Below are 22,311 nucleotides of genomic sequence, written 5' to 3' on the forward strand. Positions count from 1 at the left end.
GGGCAGAAGGGAGGGGCTACATCAAGATGAAACCAACACTTCCAGGACCTGCCTCTTAAGAGATGGAGATGGGGATATGGGAGGAGGTAAAATGGCCCCAGAGAGGACAAATGACCTTGGAGAAGTCGGAAGACCTGGCTTGTGCTGACCCCTTTAGACCTAAGGTTCTGGATGTGCTTGGGCCTCAGGAAGGCAGTGGCTCCATGTGTGGAGAGATGGGGCCAGGTGTTTCTGGAAAGGATTAAAGAGGCTGTGCCCAGGCCTAGCCAGCTGAGCAGCAAGGGACTGACTCCATGAAAGAGGAGCAGGATGGGAAGGGAGAGATGGGAGGAAAGCCACCCCTTTCTCCATCTCCCCCACACCCTATCCCCTAAGGGTTAACCCCCTACTCCCTCTCTCAGCCCCTTCTCTCTTCCCCCGCCCAAACCCCATCTCCCTTTAATCACATCTGATACTGAGCGGCCCAGCAGGAACAAAGAGACCATTTAGAGAATCGGGGCCGAGAAAGTGACCCCGCACTCCGGGGCGGCCGGCTGGACGCCAGCACAAAGGCGGCATTTCAGAGCTGGAATTTCAGCACCCTACTTGATTAAAGGACTCCACAGGCTTGGAGGAGGGAGGAAGGGGGTGCAGAGTCCACTGCTCCCTGGATTAACCCTTCTCCAGAGCTGCAGGCACCCCTCCCACTCCTGGGGACACTCGTCACTCCCACTCTGTCCACGGTGCGCCCACCCCGGAGGCCCTGCCTCTTGCAGAGGTCAGGCAAGCCCACTCCTCTTCTTCCTGGAAGGGAAACCGGCAGCAGAATGGAGGTCAAGGCTGGAATATTCAGGGAGCCAACTTTGCCTCTATCTCTGTTGGTATCAATATACACCCTCTCCCTGTCCCCCCAAGGGAGGGAGAAAGCAATGGGATTGGTCTTACTAAGGGTTGGGTAAAGCAGGGTGAAGAGAGCAGGACCCAGAACCTAGGGCAGAGGAAGCGCCAGTCTCGACTTCATGTCACACCTGGAACCCGGGAGCCCTGTTTCCCTGCCCACCGTCATCCCAGTCAAGGCCTTGGAGGGGCACGGGCCCTACACAGAAGGGAAAGGACATCCTGCAGAGGTGGGGAAGGAGACGGGATGGGTGTGGCGGACCAGAAGACCATGAAGGACAGCGGCCTAAGGAGTGGGGACAGAGTGAGGACAGGTGTTCGGTCCTTGCTACAGCTGTTGCCTTGCCCAGCAGGGCTCTGCCTGGGGAGGGCGGGAGATCACTGCATCCCCAAGCTTCCTGCTGGGGCACTAGCTCCTGAAAGGGGATCCGAGCCCACGATAAGAGGCTCGAGGCAGGTCCTCAGGAAACAATGGGTGGCTTGATGAGACCTGCTCTGTGATACTCCTGAGAAGGGAGAAGCCCCTGCAGCCAGTCCCCACTGGAAAGGAAATTGGGGGTTTCCGTGGCAACCAGCTCCCTGGGCACAAAGACTCGTCTGTCTGCTGGGAAGGCAGCTGAGGTGTCTCCCTGCAGCGGCCTTTGCGCTGGTGAGCGGGGAGATGGAGGGAGGGATGCGGGGGATCCACAAGGAGTAAGGCCCCTGGTGCTCCTCAGCGCCAACGGTCACGGCGCCACACAAATGGCAGGCAGCGGGGCAGTAACAGAGAAGTAGCGAGTGGGCATCACAGAGAGCTGGAGGCAGAGCGGGGTGAAAGGTTGAACAGTTTATTATTTACATGTAGAAAGAATGTGAAAATAGAAATTAGGATGAGGCACAGGCAGGAAGATGATTCCAGCTCAGTCGGTGATGATGAGCTCGTCTACCCCCCAGTCTTCATAGCTCCCATCTGGCAGGTAGCGGCGAATGATGATGGGGATCTTTCGGGCCCTGTGGCGGGGAGAAGTCACAAGTATATGAGGGTTGATGACCCCAGTTCTACAGCAAATGGGACAGACTGTGTGCACAATGCCAAGAAAGAGAAGTCCTAGCGGCATCCTTTTGGGACTATGAGGGCACTCTGTGGGAAAGAAATTACAATAAAAAGAAAGTTCCTGCATCCCTGAGTGTGGGACAGTGGGTCCAGAAAGGCTCTGCCATCCTATGGCTTAAGGGAGAAAGAAGAAGCGGGGAGGGATACTGGTAAAGCCAAGGGCAGCAGGAAGAGGGAGATTTCGACAGACAGGAGAGGACCGTGTCTCATTAAAGCCCTCCCCCTTCACCTGCCCCTCCCACCCCTCTTCGTAGCGGGCCTCCTGAACAAACTAAGGACCGACAGGAACAAGAATCACACCTCCCCAGCCAGGGATGTGGGGGTGGGGGTGTGCAGCAGAGAGGCCAAGGGATGCCTCCCAGGGCTCTGAGGCAGTGAACCACGGTCTGGGTGACTTACTTGAGCTCTTTCATGGCGATGAGCAAGGGATCTGTCTCCCCCTCCAGCTCCACCATCACAGGGGCACACATCCTGTAGGTATAGGGACACGTGTTGGGGGAGAAAGGCCCAGCAGGAAGACGGGGGGGGGGGCGGTGCTCACTTCACAAACAGGATCAGATCAGCACCCCAGTGCTCCCTGGGAAAGGTCACCTTCTAGGGAGGCAGGCAAGCGTGGGGGGTGGGAAAGGGTTCGGGGGCACTGCCGTAGTGACTATAAGCAAGTGGGAGCCAGAATACTGGATTTAAATTTTGCCTCCAGAGACACTGAATTTCTCTCCAAATCTCAGTATCTTCACTCAAAAATGGGAGACAAAGAGCCCTGACTTGCCTACAATGACATGAAAACACTACTGACTAACCTAGTCCCATATGCTGTTCTCAGCTCTTTCCATAGAGGATCTCATTTGAGGTGACGACTGCTCTAATTTCCATTTTACTGAGGAGGAAACTAAGGAACAGAGATCAGTGATTTGCCCAAGCTCAAAGAACCAGTAAGTGGCAGAGCCAAGACCGGAATCCCATATGCTCCTACCCACTATGCTGTAACACCTCCCATTAATAAAGATCCATCAACTTGGGGGCGCCTGGGGGGGCTCAGTCGTTTAAGCGTCTGCCTTCGGCTCAGGTCATGATCCCAGGGTCCTGGGATTGAGCCCCGCATGGGGCTCCCTGCTCATCAGGGGGCCTGCTTCTCCCGCTCCCTCTGCCACTCCCCCTGCTTGTGCGTGCACTCTCTCTCTGTCAAATAAATAAATAAAATCTTTAGAAAATAAAAATAAAGATCCATAAACTTAAGAAAGGTACTGTGTGAGGGGCACCTGGGTGGCTCAGTCGTTAAGCGTCTGCCTTCGGCTCAGGTCATGATCCCAGGGTCCCGGGATCGAGCCCCGCATCGGGCTCTCTGCTCAGCGGGGAGCCTGCTTCTCCCTCTCCCACTCTGCCTGCTTGTGTTCCCTCTTTCACTGTCTCTCTCTGTCAAATAAATAAATAAAATCTTTAAAAAAAAAAAGAAAAAGAAAAGAAAGGTACTGTGAACAGGACGCATGTAGGCTTTTGACAATGGGCCATATGACATTCTTCTTGTGAGTTCCCTTGCTTGCCAAGGGCCTTCCACAGACTCCTGAGCCTGGCCCCCACAGCAGAGTATTCCAGCACAAAGGATTGGCCATGCAGAGGCTAGCTCTAACCCAACTCCTCAGGCCTGCCTCAGGGCCCAGCCAGCTCATTTTCCTCCTCTATCCAGGCAACACCCCTCAGGGTCTTGGTCTTCCAACCTCCACACAGGGCCTGTGGTCAGGTGCTCACCTCTTTACAACCCTTCCACGACACCCCACGGCCATCAGGCAGAAGCCAGTCTGCTCACCTTTCTGGTAGCACCTTCTCATGCTACTTGCCTATACTTATCCCATGTTCCCACCATACCAAACTCCCATGGTTCCCCGGACACACCCTGCTGGCTCCCTTCTGCATCCTCTTATAAGCTCTTCCTCTCCTTACAAGTCTGGGAGAGGCTCACATTTCTCTACTCTGGCAGTCTCTGCCCTGGAAATCCCTACTCTGGCAATGCTCAGCGCCCTGACACATTTCACATAAGCTTCTCAATCTCCCTGTACTGTAGTTGCTTATTTGAAGTCTTCTGCATTAGACCATGAGCACCTGGTGGCCCGGGACCACACGCCCTAATACAACACTCGGCCCGCAGCAGAGGCTCTCAAAATGAACAAGAGGAATGCCAATTCTAGGCCTACCTCCTCTAGGAAGCCACCATTCATGATTTCAACACAAGTTTACACGAATGGATCCCAAACCCGACAATCATCAGAATTACTAGGAGAACATGCTAAAAATACAGGCTCTCAGGTCCTGCTCCAGACTCTCTGAATAGAAATTCTAGTGAAGCCTGAGAACCTGCATTTGAAAGCTCACCAGGTGATTGTGATCATAGCCAGTCTGAAGGCCACCAGTTTACACAATGTAATTTACTAATTTTATTATTATTTTGATTTCTGTTACTCCCAAAAGCCTGAAAATTTCCCAGGGGCAGAGACCAAATGTTTAACTTTCCCCATATCCCCTCTCAAGTATTTTAATTTAAAGCTTTAAAGAATGTAGCGTATACCTTATTTTCCTGATCTGCGTACACCTTATTTCTTTCAAGATATAAATAATTCAAGTCCATTCATCCAGCCTTGTGCATACAACGTGGGAATCATGAGTGTGCCCTTGGGTATTTTGTCCTGCACCAGGGACCCCACAAACTTGGCAATGATCTTCAGGAAATGGCTGTGGTAAACATCAGCCGCCAGGTGGTGCTAATGAACCAGAGTGAGACTTCAAAAAAAATCCAAGAAATGTTTGTTCAGCACCTACAAGGTGCAGGGTCCCATGCCTGGTACTAGGTGACAAGATACAGCCCTGGCTGTCCGAGGGCCTACAGCAATCGGGGAACCACCAGACAGCGTCCTAGCCCTTACATAGAAGGAGCACAATAGACCCAACTAAGCTGAACCAAGCTTCTCTCTCAAAACAAAGCAGGACACTGGGACTTGGTAGTGTACTGAATGTCTGCCTCCCAACTTTTGAGTGCCCCACACTGCCCACCAAATGCACGCTGATCTTCTGAACTTGTCACTCAAGGCACCAGTGACATCTTTTCCAGTCTTCTCCAGCCCAGCTACTTGCCATTCCCCCACCACAATCCATGCCTTGCCTGCCCCTCCTTGTGCTGTCTCTGGCACCTGGTATACCCTCAAAACCACCGGCCTTTACCCATCCTGGGCTCTCCCAGGCACCCCTATAGTGACTCCCTTCCCTCCTTCCTCATGCCTTCTCTAAAGCACAGCGCCCGTCTGCTGTGGGTTCTGGTTCTTTGTGAGCCATCTTCCCCCAGCAGGCGGCGAACACCTGGAGGCCTGGGGGTCTGGGGCCATCTGTAGTCAGCTTCACCTCCGCAACAGGTGCGAGCACAGTACCTCACTCAATGCTGAAAGACTTTAAGCTTGCAGAGAATCATTCACTTGTTTGAAAAATAATTTAGAAGTTATTCTTTCTGCTGGATCATTTTTAGCCTGGACAAGCGCTGCCCACTGGAATGTTCTGCAATGATGGAAATGTCCTCTATCAGCACTATCCACTATGGAGCCCCTAGCCACATGTGGCTACTGAGCACCTGAAATGTGGCTAATTAGACTGAAAATCTGAACTTTTAGGGGCGCCTGGGTGGCTCAGTCGGTTGGGCATCTGCCTTAAGCTCAGGTCATGATCCCAGGGCCTGGGATCGAGCCCCACATCAGGCTCCCTGCTTGGTGGGGAGCCTGCTTCTCCCTCTGCCTGCTGTTCCCTCTGCTTATGCTCGCTCTCTCGCTCTCTCTCGCTCTGACAAATAAATAAATAAAATCCTTAAAAAAAATTTTTACTTAACTTAAATGGCCACATGTAGCTAGTGGCTACCATAATTGATGGTACAGACCCAGAGGATCCTGACCCAAAAATTATCAAAATTATCATAGTGAGTGCAGCTCTCATTCCACCCAGACCAGCCAGGAGTACCACCAGGCTAGAGAGGTCTACTACTTTGAAGATGAGGAACAGTGTTGCCCACCCATAAAATCCTGTTCAAAGTGGATACGGTGGTCATCTTTACCCCGTAGGACTAGGGAGGATAAAGCCCAATGCTATTTGAAAACAAAGAAGGGAACACAGATTAGAATCTCCTCCAGCATGCAGGACTCCACAGAGCTGACCCCAGCTTTTCTTTCTAGCCAATTTTCCACTATTCCCTACTTAAAGCACCCATTCCTCCAGATACCCACCATTTCTCACACCAGCTTATAAGATGTTTGGGTGGGGGTTCATTTCCTCAGCCTGTGTTTCCCTGGGGAGGACATTCTATTAGAGTAACCAATAACACTTCTGCCCCCTCTCTATCCCCCGACTCACTCCTCCCCAGGAAGGAGGAATAACTCCCAAGAGGAAATTCTGGGAGAAAAAGCTGTTACCTGTAGCTCAGCGTCGACAGTCCCTGCTTTCTCAAAGCCACCTGCCTACAAGGGAGGGTGTTTTCAGGTCTGTTCACCCACAACCTTGGCTTGGCAGACACAGCTCCTGGATGCCTGCACTGGCTATGGCTGACAGGGTGAATATGCAATCATCGGACATTTTGATCTCTACCTGTCTACTGGCTAGTTCCTAAATCTTGTTATTCTTCACCTGGCTCCAAACTTGGGAAGAAAGGAACGGTCTGATCTGCCTCTACGTGGAGGGGATCCCCACTCCTCGGGGCTGGCCACAGTCTACCTCGAGTCAAGAACCACCTTAAGCCAGACAGGTGCTGCCACAGCCCCCTTGACTAACCAGCCCACAAGGGTCTATGGCTCCCTGTATTCACACTTCTTTCTTTCTTTGTTTTGCTTCACTAACCTGACAGGCACTCAAGTTCTGTATTTTTATGTTCCTACTATACTGTTATCTGGCTTCTCAGATGGTCATGTTCTATTTCTCCCATTGGATCACAAACTCCCTGAGGGCAGGAGTCTAATATACTGCCTGGCACACAGAGACAGCACCAGCCTTGTTTAGCACGTGAGAGCAGGGAGAGTGTTTTCAGGTGTCTGCTGGGCCACATCAATAGCTCGGAAGCTCACCATGGCCTGACCGACGGAAAAGACCATGAAGGGACATACACTCACGCGATCTGGAGGGCGCGGGTGCCGAGTACACGCGCTCGCTCATACTTCGTCATATACGGTGTGGTGATTCGCTTCTGGTTGGCCTGTGGTCGCTCTCCAGAGGGGAGGATCTCAACATTCTCCTGGCCCTCCTGGACACCAAGACAGAAAAGACGGGAAGTCTCAGGGAGTATGTTCTGGGTTGAGGGGGAGGATGATGATGACAACGATGACAATCACCGCTACCACGATCGCTTATTACATGCCAGCGCTCACGCTGCTGTAGTTAGTGACACCTCATTTAGTCCTCACAGTAACGTTACAAGGTACGGTGACAGTGCCCATTTCAGAGGCTCAGAGTGGAAGCTAACTTGGCCAGAGTCTCAGACCTAGTGAAAGAGAAGAACCATGATTGGGATTCCAGAGCCAGCTGCCTCATCCAGAAGAGAGAAGCAGATAGCCTGGAGATGGGGTGGTCCCAGAACATTAGCTGTATGCAAAGTCCTTGAGCACAGACAACAAATCTCTCTAAGCAGGAGACAAGGAGAAAGCACTCCATCTTTCAGACAGGTAACTGAATCAATAGGTCAAGTGGCTAAAAAGTCAAAGTGACGGCAGAAATATACACACATTCACATGTATTCAACAATTACCTATCAAGCATTTGTCATGTGCCAAACATCATCATAATGGGTGATAAGACAGCAAGCTAAGCAGTTCTGCTCTCAAAGAATTCAGTCAGAGGGGGGCCTGGGTGGCTCAGATGGTTAGGCGACTGCCTTCAGCTCAGGTCATGATCCCGGGGTCCTGGGATCCATCGGGCTCCCTGCTCGGGGGAGGCCTGCTTCTCCCTCTCCCACTCCCCCTGTTTGTGTTACCTCTCTCACTGTCTCTCCCTCTCTGTCAATTAAATAAATAAAATCTTTAAATAAAAAAAAAGAATTCAGTCAGGAGAGGAGACGTGGGTAAACAAAACAGCAGGTGCTACAAAGGGATGCAAGTGTGGGGGTTAGAAAGACAGTCCAGAGATGAGACTTGAGCTACTTAAGAAGAATGAGTAGGAGCTGCCAAGCCAATGAGGAAGAGAAGAGCATTCTAGGCAGGCCAAGTTGCATGCATAAAAGCACAGGGGTGGGAGAGAATGTACTAGTTGTGAAGTATGATTAGAGCAAAAGGTGAGCATAGCGTTTTAGGCAGGAGAGTAAATTCTATAATAAATAATTAGGGGCACTTGGCTGGTTTGGTGGGTAGAACATGTGACTTTTGATCCTGGGGTCATGAGTTAGAGCCCCACGTTGGGTGTAGAGATTACTAAAATAAATAGATAAACTTTTAAAAACAACAAAGAATTAAGTCAACAAATATTGAGTATTACTGCATGTCAGATAGTGTTCTAAGTGCTTGAAATAGAAGAGTAAGACAAATAAAAATTCTTTCCCCTATAGAGCTGATGTTATGAGAAGAGATAACAAAATCAAGTAAAATATGTAGTATAAAAACAAAAGAAAAAATAAGTAAAATTAAAAACAAACAGAAAAAAAGACAGGGAGTGCCAGAATGGGTGTGTTGGAGGAGGGGGAGCACATTGCCACTTTAAATAAGATGGTCATGGAAGCCTCACTGAGGGGACACTTGGACAAAGGCCTGAAGGAGGTGAGCAGTAGGTGATGTGCATATTTACAGGAAAAGCATTCCTGTAAGAGGGAACCGGGTAATCAAAGATCCTGAGCAGGAGTGACCTGGCAGGGACAGCAAGGAGAGATGAGAAAGCAGGTGGCCAGAGCATGGAGAACCTTGTACTTCTGTTTGGCACTTACTCTGTATAAGACGGGAAACCCCTGGATGAGGGTTCCAAATAGAGGAGAGACACAATTTGACTTAAGATTTAAAGGTATCCCGACACCTGGGTGGCTCAGTCGGTTAAGCATCTGCCTTCAGCTCAGGTCATGATCTCAGGATCCTGGGATAGAGTTCTACATCTGGCTCCCTGCTCAGCGGGGAGCCTGCTTCTCCATCTCCCTCTGCCCCTCCCCCCTGCTCGTGTACACACGCTCTCTCTCTCTCTCAAATAAATAAAATCTTTTAAAAAAAGTAAGATTTAAAGGTATCCCTATGGATGTTCTGCTGAGAATAGTCTGCAGAGCGCAAGGGCAGAAGCAGACCCTCTAGGAAGACCAGTAGTAATCCATCAGGTAAGAGAGACCACTCTGGCAGCAGAATGGCAAATCAAGCACCGTAGCAGGAGACTGAAGGCAGGAAAACCAGTAACACATTTCCACAACAAAGTGAGTGAAAAGCAATGAAGACCTAAAGCAGGCTGAAGCACTAAGAATGGAGAAACAGAACCAGGGCCGGACCATGTGTGGGAAGCAGAATCAACAAAATAGGGATGGTAGGGCACCAGGAGGATGGAGAGGAGGTTTCTGACTCAGTGAATAGGTACCTGAGAATGCCATGCAGAAAGAGAAAAACCAAAAAGGGCGGCTTTGGCTTCCAAGCCTAAAAAAATTGAGGGATCGTTCACTTTATGGGAGCCATAAAGCAGTTCTTCCTCCATCAGTCACAGGACAGAAAGCTCTATGTCTTTCATGAAGTTAGCAACCCATCCACCTGGTTACGCAAGCCGGAAACCTGGGGGTCGCCTTTGTCATTTCCCACTTTCTTAGCTCCGTATCCAATCCACCAAAATATGTTTCATCCATTTTCTCATCACCTACATTATGAGCACCCAAGTCCAAGCCACAGGTCTCTCACCTGGATGGAGAGACTCTAATGGTCTCTTTTACTCCTGCTCCTCCCCAACTCACTCGTCACCCTGGGGCCAGAATGCCCTTTCTAAAGTGTAAACTGGATCATGCCACTCTCTGCCTCAACACTTGCCGGTGGCTTCCAGTGCCTTTAGGCTAGAAAATCCTGCCTGATGTGGGCCCTTACCTCTCCAGCTTTATCCCAGGTCACTCCCCCGCTTGGCTCCTTACATAAACCCTGCCCACTGGGCACCTAGTACATAATAAACATTCAACATATGCTTGCTGAATGAATGACAATATTTCACCCATCAGCAAACCAACTGCCCCCAAAGCCACAAGTTATGGCCCACCCTGTAGGACTTTTTCACTGCTCAGTACTGGAACACTGCTCACTCATTCAGGCAATTATCACCGACGCTTATTTGGCAGCTTGGGCTGCAGAGAAAGGGAGCCCACAGCTAAATACTCACCTCCTCGGCATTCTCCAAGTCACCTAGCCCTTCATCCTCCTCCACATCATCAAAGTCGTCACCATCAAAACTGTATAAGAAGAAGGGATCAGTTAGTTGGAGCATCAAACTACAATCAAAGAAAGAAGAGATCTCTGTCTCAACTGATATGTAGAAAGGGCTCAATAATAAATAACTAGTTAATGAGTGAATCAAACTTCTGTTCCGTTTTACTCCTTCATCCATACCCCATCAGCCCACAAATTTTGCTAGGACTCATTCATTCACCATCACTGTTTCCCTCTCTAGTGGATCATTCCCATCAACGTATAAACATGTAGTTATTTCCCCATCTCAAAAAACAAACAGGGGTGCCTGGGTGGCTCAGTCGGTTAAGCGTCTGACTCTTGGTTTCGGTTCAGGTCATGATCTCAGGGTCGTGGGATGGAACCCTATGTGGAGCTCTGCGCTCAACACAGAGTCTGCTTAAGATTCTCCCTCCCTCTCTCTCTCTCTGCCCTTTCCCACCTCTCTCTCGCTCTCTCTCAAATAATCTTTAAAAACAACCAAACAAACAAAATTTACTTCTCTTATACCACCCAGGGCCCTAGTTCCATGCTTCTCTTAGAAGCAAAATTCATGAGAGATGCCCATCTTCCCTGTCTCCAATTCCTCTCTTCCCATTCTGTCATAATCTCACTCCAGTAAGACCTTCACCTCCACAGTTCCGGCAAAACCACTCTTCTCAAGTTCATTAACGACTGCCACGTTGCTGAATCCAATCGACAATTCTTGTTCTCATTTGGCTTGATCTATCAGTTGGCACACTAGACCACTCCCCCACTCCCCCCCACCACCACTCAATATACTCTCCTCACTTGACTGCAAGGCCTCCTCTCTCTTGGGGTTCCCCACCTCACTGGCTGCTCCATCTCGGTCTCCTCTGCTGGTTTCCCCTCTTTTCCCACGAGTACTCAATGCTAGAATGCTCCAACAACTCGATCACCAGCCATCTACTCTTCCCTACTGACACTCCCCTGGTGATCTCACCTGATTCTTAGTTTTGACTAATATGCTTATGCTGATGATTCCACTATTTTTACCTTCAGAAGAGACTCTCCTCCGATCCCGCACATCCGGAAATCTTCGCGCCCTAGCTTCGAAATCAATCCAGAATTCAAAACCACTTGTCACCACGGCTACTAGCGTCACCCCAGTCCAAGCCACTACCTTCTTTCACCGAGATTACTGCAACCCTTCCAGGCCTTTACCACCCCCGGGTCTCACCACACTCTCCCCTGGATGACTTCGATACTACACACTTCTACCGCGTACTCTCACACGAGCCCGTACTATCTGTTTCTGGGCCTGTCCCCTCTCCGGTGAGCAGGGACTATGCCGGATTCACCTCAGTACTCCCATTACAAAACACACAGCCCGGCCCGCTGGAAGTCTGCTGAAAGACCTTTTTCACTGCTCCTCTCTGGACCCTCGAGTCGGGCCTTTCCGTGCCCAGCCTCCGGCGGGTCTCTGCTCCTGGCTCCCCGCCCTTCCCCTCTCCAGTCCCCCCGAGCCCCCTCAGCACCCACAGTCCCCTCAGACACTGCCCCTCGAGCCTGGCTCCGCAGCCTCCTTCGGCCCAGGCTCCCGCTTCACCCGCTCCTTCCGAAGCCCCCGCACTCACTTGTCCTCGTTGTCTGACATGACGCCCACACCGACGCGACACGGCTCTGAGCCCAAGACCCGCGCGGAAACCCGCAAACAGCGTGCCTGCGCCTCGCGCGGCGCCCCGCGTACTCTGCGCCTGCGCCGTGACCCAGAGGCAAGTACTTCCGGGAGGCAGGCCGGAGCCGTAACTGTGCGCACGCGCCGAGAGGCGTGTGCCCGTTACCATGGTAGCCAGAGCAGCTGGCGGCGGCTCTGGTCGCCGAGATCTGCCAGTATTTGTGCGGGGCCCAGGCGCGGTGCCGCTGCGGAGCTGTGGTTACGGTCTCCCGAGCCCAGCCGCTCTCTGTGGCGGGGGACAGCCAGCCGGGGTCTTACTTTAGGGTGAGGTTTCAATTTCGGCGTATGCCCCAACGGGCCCTGTCCGGACCACTGCTGTCCTAACGCCCCCTTCCTCCAGAGACGCTTCCCTGCCGCAGGCGTCGGGTCAGGATGAGGTCTCCGTTCGTGTGTGTGGGTCTGCCTGTGTCTCTGTTCGGGGTAGGAGGATAGGGCACTGTCGCGAAATTGACGGCGACGTCACGATTCTCCTGTGGCTCCAGGACTTTGGGTGACTGTGGGGTGCGCGAGCAGAGATTGGACCTGGGAGACGGGGGTTGTGCCATTGCGTTTTTCCCTCCTCAGAGCCTTCCCATGGCTTCCCAGGAAAGGGTGGAGGCAGTGACCAAAGGAACAGAGTTCTGGCGCTGCCCCAAGCCGGCCACTTACACCCCGGGGACCTGCGAGCTGCTCAGAGGTCAGTGTGTTTAAAGGACAGGAGAAGAGTGGTGGTAACAGTTACCCTCTGTTCTCCCCTACATGACCTGTGGCTTAGCAATTGCTCTTGTCATTTTATAGATAAAAAGCCTGGGGTTCAGAAAAGTTCAGGGACCCTACAACTTGCAAGTGGCCAAAAGTCAAAGAAATTAGAATTTTAAAGAGATGGGCTCCTGTGCATCCCTTAGACCACACTTTCAGTTTCCCCAGGAAGCCTTATCTCCTCCCCACCCACCACCACCACAGTGGTTCCGCCCTTTCACACCACCAAATACCTTTTCCTTCAGTGGACAACACAACCTGTAGTCAGATATTTAGTTGTCTCCCATTGGATTAATATTCATCTACCCGTCTAGACCATGAACTCCATCAGGGCAGGGATTTTGCCTGTTTGGGCTCACAACTGTAGCTCCAGCCCCTGGCACATGCTTAATAAATATTGTCCATTCATTCATTCACTCAACAACAGCAAAAATTTTAAACCTACTTCATGTGCTTTAGACACTGCTCTAAGTGCTGAGGACACAGCAGTTAAAAAAAAAAAAAAAGGAAAACAGCAAAAATTCTTTCTGTCTCATGGAGCTAATATTCTAGTAGGAAGGGGACAATAAATAAGTAAAATATATAGAATTTTGATGGTAGTAAGTGCTCCAGAAAAAAACAAGGAGAGAAGGAGTACTCAGGTGCAGAATGGGGTTGGGGGTGATACAGTTTTACACTGGAATAGGGTGAGATGAAGGGCTCTGCCTGCCACCCAGGAGACCTCATAGAGGTGCTTTATCTTTGCAGTGATGATGAAGGAATCCAAGCTGACTAACTTCCAACAGCGCCACATCATGGACACCATGAAAAGTAAGAGGCAGTCCACAGAGGCTTCCTGGGCAGAGGGACTCTGGACCACACTTTTAATCCTCTTCCATATTAAGGGGTAGGGAAGGGACTTCATTTAAAAAGACCAAAGAAGGGGCGCCTGGGTGGCTCAGATGGTTAAGCATCTGCCTTCGGCTCAGGTCATGATCCCAGGGTCCTGGGATCGAGTCCCACATCGGGCTCCCGGTTCAGCGGGGAGCCTGCTTCTCCCTCTGACCCTCTCCCCTCTCATGCTGTTTCTCTCTCGCTCGCTCTCTAAAAAATAAATAAAATCTTAAAAAAAAATAAAAAGACCAAAGAAGGGGCGCCTGAGTGGCTCAGTTGGTTGAGTGTCTGACTCTTGGTTTAGGCTCAGGTCGTGATCTCATAGACTGTGAGATTGAGCCCATGAGGGCTCCCACCCAACGGGGAGTCAGCTTGAAGGATTCTCTCCCTCTGCCCCTTCTCCTATGCTCTCTTTCTTTCCCATTCTCTCTCTAAAAATAAATAAATCTTTAAAAAAAAACAATAAAAAATTAAAATACCAAAAAAAAAAAAATTGAGGAGTATTTCTGACCCCTGCTCCTGGGGAACTGACCTTTTAGGGCTTTTGCTTCTTCCCAGGACATGGGTCCTAGCACAACAACAAGCCTCTTGCGGTCTATCTCTGGCCAGCCTTCCGAGAGATCACAGCCCAATCGAAACATCCTGCCCAGCCAAAATAGTCTCCACATGGTCATGTCTGCCATCAGTCCCTTCCTGTTATACACATACCACATGAGCTCTCTGGAGGAAAGGACTGTGTGTGTGTGTCTTACTCATAGTTTGATTCAGTCACAGCTTAACTAGCAGAAACAAAACAATTGGCAGAATTCCAACATAGGAAGAGTGTACAAAGGCTTCCCACAGCTCACCTCTGGCCACCCACCGTATTAGTTATTTTGAAGAAAAACCAAAAAGTGGAAGGACATGAGTGCGATAGGAAGGTGCTCTCCAAGATCTTGAACACTACCTTCCTGAGCTGTAACTGAATCCGCACTTAATGGATCAGAACAGAGACCTGGGAAGTGGCCTTGAAGAGAATGTCAGAATCTTCTCTACTGAGTCTACCAGAAGTGATGGCCTTAGGTGCCGAAGGATGTGCTTGTGGGAGGACACCCTGAGCAGCCACAGGAGCAAAGGGGAGGGAGAACCAGAGAGGCAAAGATGGGCAGTACGTGTCCAGCAGTGGCCAGGGCAGGCTCTGCCATGCCAGCACAGGGGTCAAGATCCTCCTCGTTGGGGACAAGGACAACTCAGGCTGTCAGAGCCCAGAGCCGTAGCACATCCCCATCCCATCACTCCATCTCTGCACTCGGCAGTCCACAAATAATCTGGTGCCCACTGCCGCATGACTACAAAGAGAAGGTGCTAGAAATTCCAATAAAAGTAAATTCCAGGAGACCAAGGACTATGTCTGCCTTGTTCACCCCAGTACCCCCAGTGCCCAGGTGCTGGATATTTACTAAGGGACTGATTTGATTAGTGGGGAAACCAAGGTAAGGAACGGGTTTGCTGGACAGTTTTACTCTCCTAAGTTTGCTTTTTCTTACTTATTTATTTATAAAGATTTATTTATTTATTTTAGAGAGAATGGGAGGAGGGGCAGAGGGAGAGGGAGGAATCTCCACGCTCAGAACAGAGCCCCACACGGGGCTCAGTCCCAAGACCCTGAGATCACGACCTGAGCCAAAACTGAGAGTCAGACTCTTAGGCAACTGCACCACCCAGGTGCCCCCTTAGTTTTCTTTTTTAAAAACTTGCCTCCAAGCATTGGTGTTGAGACAGCTTTCTTCTAGAATCCCCTCTCTTTTTTTCTCCTCTTAACCAAATGCTACTTGTTGCTTTGCGGCTTCATTCGGATTCCGTTGCAAGCCGCAAATGCCTCTCCTTCACCTGAACTCCCAGAATTCCTTGGGCTGTAACCATCTGCTGAGGACGGGCCAGAGGAGGTAGCACTTGGCCCTGGGCAGGCGGACATAGGGCGTGGAGGGAGCGGGAGGGACATTCTAGGAAGCATAACATCTCTTCAAAGAAGAGCGGGAAAGGTGTGGTGGGGCTCTAGGTAGAGGCTCTGGGAAGGGGAGGGTTAGTGGGATGTAACGGTGACTCCATGCTTCCAGGCCCTCAGGACAGACACCTCGGAACCATCCTTGACTCCTCTCTTTCTTTTTTTTTTAAAGATTTTATTTATTTATTCATAAGAGAGAGAGAGAAAGGGAGAGGGAGAAGCAGGCTCCCCGCTGAGCAGGGAGCCCGATACAGGACTCGATCCCAGGACCCTGGGATCATGACCTGAGCTGAAGGCAGACACTTAACCATCTAAGGCAGACACTTAACCATCTGAGCCACCCAGGTGCCTGACTCCTCTCTTTCTCCCAGACCCCACATCCAACCCATCTGCGTGGGTCAGCTTGCCCTTCAAACCATATCCTGACTCTGACCACCTCTGCCCTTGGTCCCCACACCGTATTTTCCTCAGCAGCCAAAGGACCATGTAACTTCTCTGCTCAGAACCCTCTGATGGCTTCCCACCTCAAAGTAAAAGTCAGTCTTTCCAGAGGCCTACAAGGCCCTATACTTCTCTTGCCCTCCCTGACCTCTGACTTCTACTCCCACTATCCCCCGTCTTGCTCACCCCATTCCCGGCACCCTAGCCTCCTGGCTGTTGCTCAGACCCTCAAGGCACATTACCACCTCACAGCCTTTGCTCTAGCTGTTCCTTCTGCCTGGGATGCTCTTCCCCAAAGTATCTGCACAGCAGAGCTCCTCACCTTTGGGGTCTTCTCTCCAAGTTTACCCTCTTCATGAGGCCTTCCCTGCCTATCCTTTGTCAAATTGTAAATCCTGCTCTGACATACTCTGTTCCATCCCTGTACTGTCACAATCTATGTATTTTACATAATCATCATGCACACCCCTCCAACCCCAAATGTAAGTTCCCTGAGGGCAGGACTTTGTCTTACTTTACTACTTTACCCCCAGTGTCCGGGGCCTGGCACAGAGCAGATGTTCAGTATGTCTTTGCTGAGTGGATGATACAAGATTGGAAAAGTAGAAGAGGTAGATGGGAACCAGATCAAAATAACGGGTGGGGCCTGCTCTGAGCTGGGCTTTGGGGCGATTGAGAGGGACTGGTGTGTATTACCATCCAAACCATCCCTCCCTGCCTGTGGACCAAGCAGGTTTTAGGAATCCATCTATAGAAATAAAAGCACCAGTATAGAGGCTTGATGCACAAGAATGTTTATTGCAGCATTGTTTGAAGTAGTAAAAAAAAGAAGGAAACAGCTTGAATTTCTGAGATTAGGAGACTAGTTGAATAAAATAAATAATGTGTCCATTCTAAGAACTAGTATATAGCTATAAAAAATAAGTTATATATAAATGGAGTGATCTGGAAGGTTGTCCATGATAAATTGTTAAGTGAAGGGTCTATTACTGAATATAATACAGTATGATCCAGTGTTTGAAACACGAAGGTCATATACGCACATATATCTTTGAACATGTTTGTATTAACATCAGAGAGTCTGGAACAAGACCACCAAATTCTACCAATTGCTCGTTGTGGGGTGGGGGTGGGGGTGGGGGATCAGAGGGCAGAAGGGAAGACTTCTATACTCTTTGACTTGTTGTAGCAAGGCAGTATCACTTATAAATTAACAAAACACAACACAACCCAGGTGGCTTCCCACCCCCAACCGCGCCTCACCCGAACCTTCCTGCCCCAGGAGGAGACACTCTGCCCCTACGGTGCAGCCCAACATCCAGCCAGAGGGTCTTGCCTTCCAAACAGCCAGCCTCAGACATCTACCTGCCTCCCATCCTGGCGGCCCGGCCCCACCTCCGGCCTGCCAGCTTGTGCCAAGCCCGCGGGGCCTACAGCCGGGAACCATTCAGGCCTCAAGCCCCCCGTAAGTGAGAGGGCCTCGAGAGCCCCGATTCCCCCTCCCTCCCCGAGGGGGCCAGTGAATTCTCATGCTGTGTATACTCATGTGCTTGAACCTTGGCACTTGTTAGCTTGGGGTGTTCAGGGTATGGGGGAAACCAGTCAGGTGATCCTTTTTTGTTTAGAACTCAGTAATGATTAACTGGAGTCCACCCGTCCCTGAGGAACGTTTGTTTGGCTGTCAGGTCTCACGGCCACTGCTCTTTTAAGGTCACACAGTCGCTCCAATCCAGAGCTCCTCTGCATGCCAGCCTCCTCCACGGAGCCTTTGTCCCCCTCCCTACTGGGCGTCCGATGTGACTCGTGGCCCCGACCCGCCGACAGCTCCCTGCAGCCTCGGTACCCAGGCTGCCATCACGACAGTCATGTTTTCTTAGCCTCGCTCTGCACCCGAGCCGCGTGTGGGTTCTGACTTCCATTCCCCCAGCCCTTCCCCTTCCTGCCTGTCTTGACACAAGCTCGGGGTGCCCAGGGTAGAAGGCGCCCGGTTTGCGGAAGCCCGCTCCGTGTGGCCCAGGGGCCCTGGAGCAAGCGTGCGATGAAGGGGGTGCCCTGCCTGCCTTAATGAGGCCGTTTCTGGGCCCTACAGGAGATCTGGAGAAGGAGAAGCGAAGACTCCAAAATATTTTTGCCACTGGGAAGGACTCAGAGGAACGGAAAAGAAAGCCCCCTCAGGTGCAACAGGAGGACTCGGCCCCTGAGCCGGACCGCTTTGAAGAATGTAAGCCACTGAAGGGCCACTTATGCTGGGGTGGGGGGTGTGGAGGGGCCCACAACCTGCGGCCAGAGTGAGAAACACTGGCCACAGAACTGCTTCCTCTCCCCACGAGAAGCAACCTGTTGCCCCCACCACCCATCCCAGGAGCCTGCTGGCCCCCTACTGCCCTGTACACGGACGGCCCTTCTCCCCCCGTCTAGTGGTAAAGGAAATCCAGGAGAGGAAAGAATTCCTGGCTGGCATGGAGGCACTGGGGCAGGGCAGACAGTACCGAGGGATCATCCTTGCTGAGATCTCCCAGGTAGGAGAAGCAACAGGGAAGGGGTGGGGGAGGGTCGGCCATGAGTGCGCAGCGGAGACTGAGTGGACAGGGCAGCTGCGGCCCAGGTCTGGGAGTCCACTCTAGCTTCACAGCAGCGGCTCCTCAAGTCCCCTCCCTGATCCCCAGCTTTCCCTAATGCCTTTTGCAGAAGCTACGGGAAATGGAAGACATTGACCGCAAGAGGAGTGAGGACCTTGGGAAGGCTCTTGCCACCCCTTGATCTGTCTCCAGAGACAGGGGCAGAGTAGCTCATCCTGGACCACTGGAGCCCACCCCCTGGCCAAGCAGAGTCACCCCCCGGTCAGCCCACCTACCCTGGCCTTCAGTCACATCAAATGGTCATGCAGCACTGTCCTGGCCCAGGGGACCCTGGGCACACACGGCACCCTAGAAAATGGGCCATTCTCAGGGAATGAGCTGGTTCTCCTCAAGACTCTGCCCAGGGAGCCTGGGTCAGCTGAGCTGCTGAGACCCACAGTCACAGACACAGACACGCACACACCACACACACACACCATCACACACACGACTTCTAGTCTTTTCTCGGGGGAAAAGCCCATACACAGTGAAGGCAAGGCCCAATCTCACCATTTTGGGTGTGTGTCCGAGGGCATCCAATGGGCCTCTTCCTCCCCCGCCCCAACACCCACTGTGTGTCCTACATGTTTTCAGAACTTCAGAATGAATACGATTCCTTCCTTCCTACTTGCCTTAGGACCTACTTATTTGACTTCTTACAGCCTTAGGCAAATGTTTAACCACATGATTAATTGGCCAGTAAGACACATTTAACGTAGGTCATTGCATACACTGTTTTGTTTTCAGAAGGATAGACTATTTGTTCAAGGAGTTAGAATTTTTCAAGCACAGATGTGTTTTAGCTGTTTGCAGATCTCAAGTGGAAATGAGAACCAACACTTCTTGAACACCCCGCGGCCGGGCACTGTGTCGTGCTGAATTTCACTTGGTTCATTCTCTCAGTAAAACCCTCCGATGACGGTTCGCTCTCCCTGTGTGAAACCTGAGGCTCCCCAAGACGCTGTCACTAAGGTCATTCAACTGGCAAGGAGCCCACTCGGGGTTAAAAGTTCGTTCTCGGGCTTTCCACGAACCCCCCAGCCCACAGAAACACAAAGGTGGGAGAGAGAGAGACCAAAAGAGCGTGGCTTCGGAGCTCCAACCCCAGCCTGTGCCCTGGGAGGCTGGGCAGCACCACAGCCTCAGCTCCGCTGCCCCCGGTGAGGCCCTGCCTCGGAGGGCTAGGGAGGCAGCCCCGGGACCACACGCAAGTCCCCGTGTCTTCTGGCAACCACGAGCCCTGCACTCTCCAGGAGCCTCTCACTTCCCCATCCCCATACATCAAAACAGTTTGGAAAATTCAACCAACACTCCCACCTGGAGGGATTCGTGTAATCCTACAGGCCACATGACCCAAGTTTGGGGCTGCAGAGCAAACATGGCCCCACAGCCTCGAACAGGTAAGCGGAAGGGGCCAGATCAAGGGCTGGTTCAGGGCCATTTCCATGGGAAGCCTGCGTCACATACCCTCCAGAACCTGAGGGCAGAGGCTACACCGTGGTGAGGACAGCTCTCCTCCACCTCCAAGGCCCCCTCATGTAGCTCCGAGGCAGCAGACTGGAGAAGCCCAGGACACCTCGGGCCCACCCGTGACAACACAGCCTACCCTTGATTTAAATTCAGATTAGTTGCCAACACTTACAAATCACACACACAATCTGGATTTCTAGCTTCTTTTGAAAAATGGAAAGCTCTGGCCACACTGGGCCCGCATTCCCACAGGCTACAGTGACTTAAGGAAGGAAGAACTTCCCCCTTGAGTTAGGGCACAGACACCCCAGTTCACCTCAGGCCCCGCTACCTGAGTCTCCAGACACAAGACAGCCTGCCAGAGCCACCCCTCAGGTTACACCCAGCCTGGTCAGGTGTGTGACCTGCCTGGCCCTGAAAGCCTTTGGGGTTGGTGACCAGCTCCAGGTCAACGGGCATGTTTGGAAGGAGACCACCAGGGGCTGTGCAGGGGCGGGAGCTGCCCCTCCCGGCAGAGGAGGAGTCCTGCCCCCTGGCAGGCCCTGGAGGCCAAGGCCCCTGGCCGTGGACAGCCCCAGTCGCCCTCTTCCGGGCGACCAGAGCGGCCCGGCCACGGGGCATGGCGGAGGCAGGGAAGAAGGCGGACCCGGCTGAGGGCAAAGCGCCCGAGGCTCCGGGGCACTGGCAACTGAGGTGGTCTCCATTTATTGTTGGTGAGGAAAATCCTCGCGAGTTAATACAGTGCGTACTCTCCCCAGAGGGGTGCTGAGGGAGGGGGCCCTAGAGCGCCCCAGAGATAGCTTATACCAACAGGGCTTTGACTGGGGGCTGCTGGACACATTCCCTGGGGAAAAGGCAAATGTCCCCGTCGGCTCCTCCTCTCCCGTGGCCATCAGAGGGGTGAGTGGCTATCAGTCCTTCGGGGGGACAGGTCGGGAGAGAGCGGACAACAGTCAAGTGTGAGAAGACAGACTGGTGATGACCATACCCAGGGATGGGCCCACCATCCCCCAACCCTGGGGTGGCGGGGGGCAAGTCTAAATGAGGGGTCAGACTACAGCGTGGTAAGGAACCAGGATTAGCACCTCCATGAAGCACAGCTCCCTCCGCTGACGCTCGGGGACCAGAACTGCCCCTGGGGCCTGTCTCCCAGAGGCCCTCCCTGGGGACTCAGCTCTAGGGCACCCACCCAGCCCAGCACGGCCACCCAGCCCCCATTCCTGGGAGCTGAGGTTTCCGATGGAATGAGGGGGGACAAGAGAAGCACCTCCTAGAGCTTTGAGGGACAGAGGGAGGCATTTGTCCATCAGGCCCATTTGTGTCTGAGGACACAGTAACAAGCTCAAACCTAATTAGACTTCATAAATAGAGCTCCTGAGTGAGGAGAAACAGATTCAGGGCCACCTGCACTGGAAGGAAAACGGGGACTCGGAGCCAGGGCTGGGGCGGGAAGAAGCCAGGGCGGCCAAGCCAGGCTCGCGGCCTGCCAAGAGCAGCAGAGCCCTGAAGGCAGGAGAACCGGGCCAGAGGTCCACCACGGGCAGACCGCGTGAGTGGAAGGACCTTCGGGTCAGAACTTTGCCAGCTAACAATCCCATCTGGACATGGTACAGAAGGGAAGAGGGACCCAGGGGCTGCCCGTCACGGCAGGCGGTGGGTGGGACGCAAGGCAGGGGTGGTCAGCCCCCGCCGCTCCCTGGACCCAGGGCCCTGCTTGCTCCTTGGGTCAGTCACAGCCTCTAGAGTCATGAGAACCAGACCGGGCAGGGCTGAGCCACAGCTGCGTGCGGCCCCGAGAAGAGGGAAGAAAATTCTTTGGCCCAGACCAGCCAGAGGACCCTGAGGAGGAAGAGGCTGTCACCCAGAGGCCCCCTCCCGTGACGTCATCTTTCCCCGGGACTGATCCCGATGGGAAGCAGGGTGCCCCCCCAGCAGAACACAGCCCAAGGGCTGCGTGCTCCAGGGGGGGGTGGAAGTCCCAGCTGGTTGCCCTCGCTGTTAGCTCTTGTCCCCTGGGGACTTGCTCTTGGTATCCCGCTTGTTTCCTAGCAGCTTCAGCACCTTCATGGTCTTGAACTTCCCCTTCTTCTTGCCCTCGGGTTCAGCCTCCTTCTGGAACTCTGCAG

At 52.3% G+C, this 22,311-nt stretch overlaps 3 protein-coding genes across 8 annotated transcripts in view; 1 reads left to right on the forward strand and 2 right to left on the reverse strand.

Annotated features, from left to right (window-relative positions):
• Positions 1–1,687: 1,687 nt before the first annotated feature.
• On the reverse strand, positions 1,688–12,174 carry POLR2F (RNA polymerase II, I and III subunit F). The gene is made up of 5 exons (XM_045872553.3): positions 11,961–12,174; positions 10,298–10,367; positions 7,099–7,229; positions 2,369–2,440; positions 1,688–1,866 (listed from the first exon to the last, which is right to left on the reverse strand). Exons 1-5 carry the CDS (start codon positions 11,978–11,980, stop codon positions 1,776–1,778), a joined length of 384 nt encoding a protein of 127 aa, XP_045728509.1. The 5' UTR covers positions 11,981–12,174; the 3' UTR covers positions 1,688–1,775.
• CUNH22orf23 (chromosome unknown C22orf23 homolog) lies at positions 12,173–18,920 on the forward strand. 4 transcript variants are annotated; one of them, XM_045872551.3, is made up of 7 exons: positions 12,173–12,325; positions 12,626–12,737; positions 13,547–13,609; positions 17,380–17,562; positions 18,187–18,318; positions 18,516–18,616; positions 18,786–18,920. In XM_045872551.3, the coding sequence occupies exons 2-7, from the start codon at positions 12,635–12,637 to the stop codon at positions 18,855–18,857; spliced, it is 654 nt and encodes a 217-aa protein (XP_045728507.1). In that variant the 5' UTR covers positions 12,173–12,325; positions 12,626–12,634; the 3' UTR covers positions 18,858–18,920. The 4 variants fall into 4 exon arrangements, with proteins under 4 accessions (XP_045728507.1, XP_045728506.1, XP_064446689.1 ...); XM_045872550.3 differs by having other exon boundaries at positions 12,174–12,325; positions 17,332–17,562; XM_064590619.1 differs by lacking the exon at positions 12,626–12,737 and having other exon boundaries at positions 12,184–12,325.
• MICALL1 (MICAL like 1) overlaps positions 16,882–22,311 on the reverse strand; it is a 30,181-nt gene continuing 24,751 nt past the window's right edge. For 2 of the 3 annotated variants that reach the window (XM_064590617.1, XM_045872546.3), the window contains one exon: positions 16,882–22,305. In XM_064590617.1, coding sequence (XP_064446687.1) covers positions 22,184–22,305 — 122 coding nt within the window. In that variant the 3' untranslated portion in view covers positions 16,882–22,183. The remainder of the gene's footprint in view (positions 22,306–22,311) is intronic. The other variant, XM_045872548.3, reaches the window with a different exon arrangement.

This window comes from Mirounga angustirostris, unplaced genomic scaffold (assembly GCF_029215605.1).
Source record: "Mirounga angustirostris isolate CCGP_5_RB_7025 unplaced genomic scaffold, mMirAng1.0.hap1 SCAF_5, whole genome shotgun sequence".
In the NCBI taxonomy this organism is placed as follows: domain Eukaryota; kingdom Metazoa; phylum Chordata; class Mammalia; order Carnivora; family Phocidae; genus Mirounga; species Mirounga angustirostris.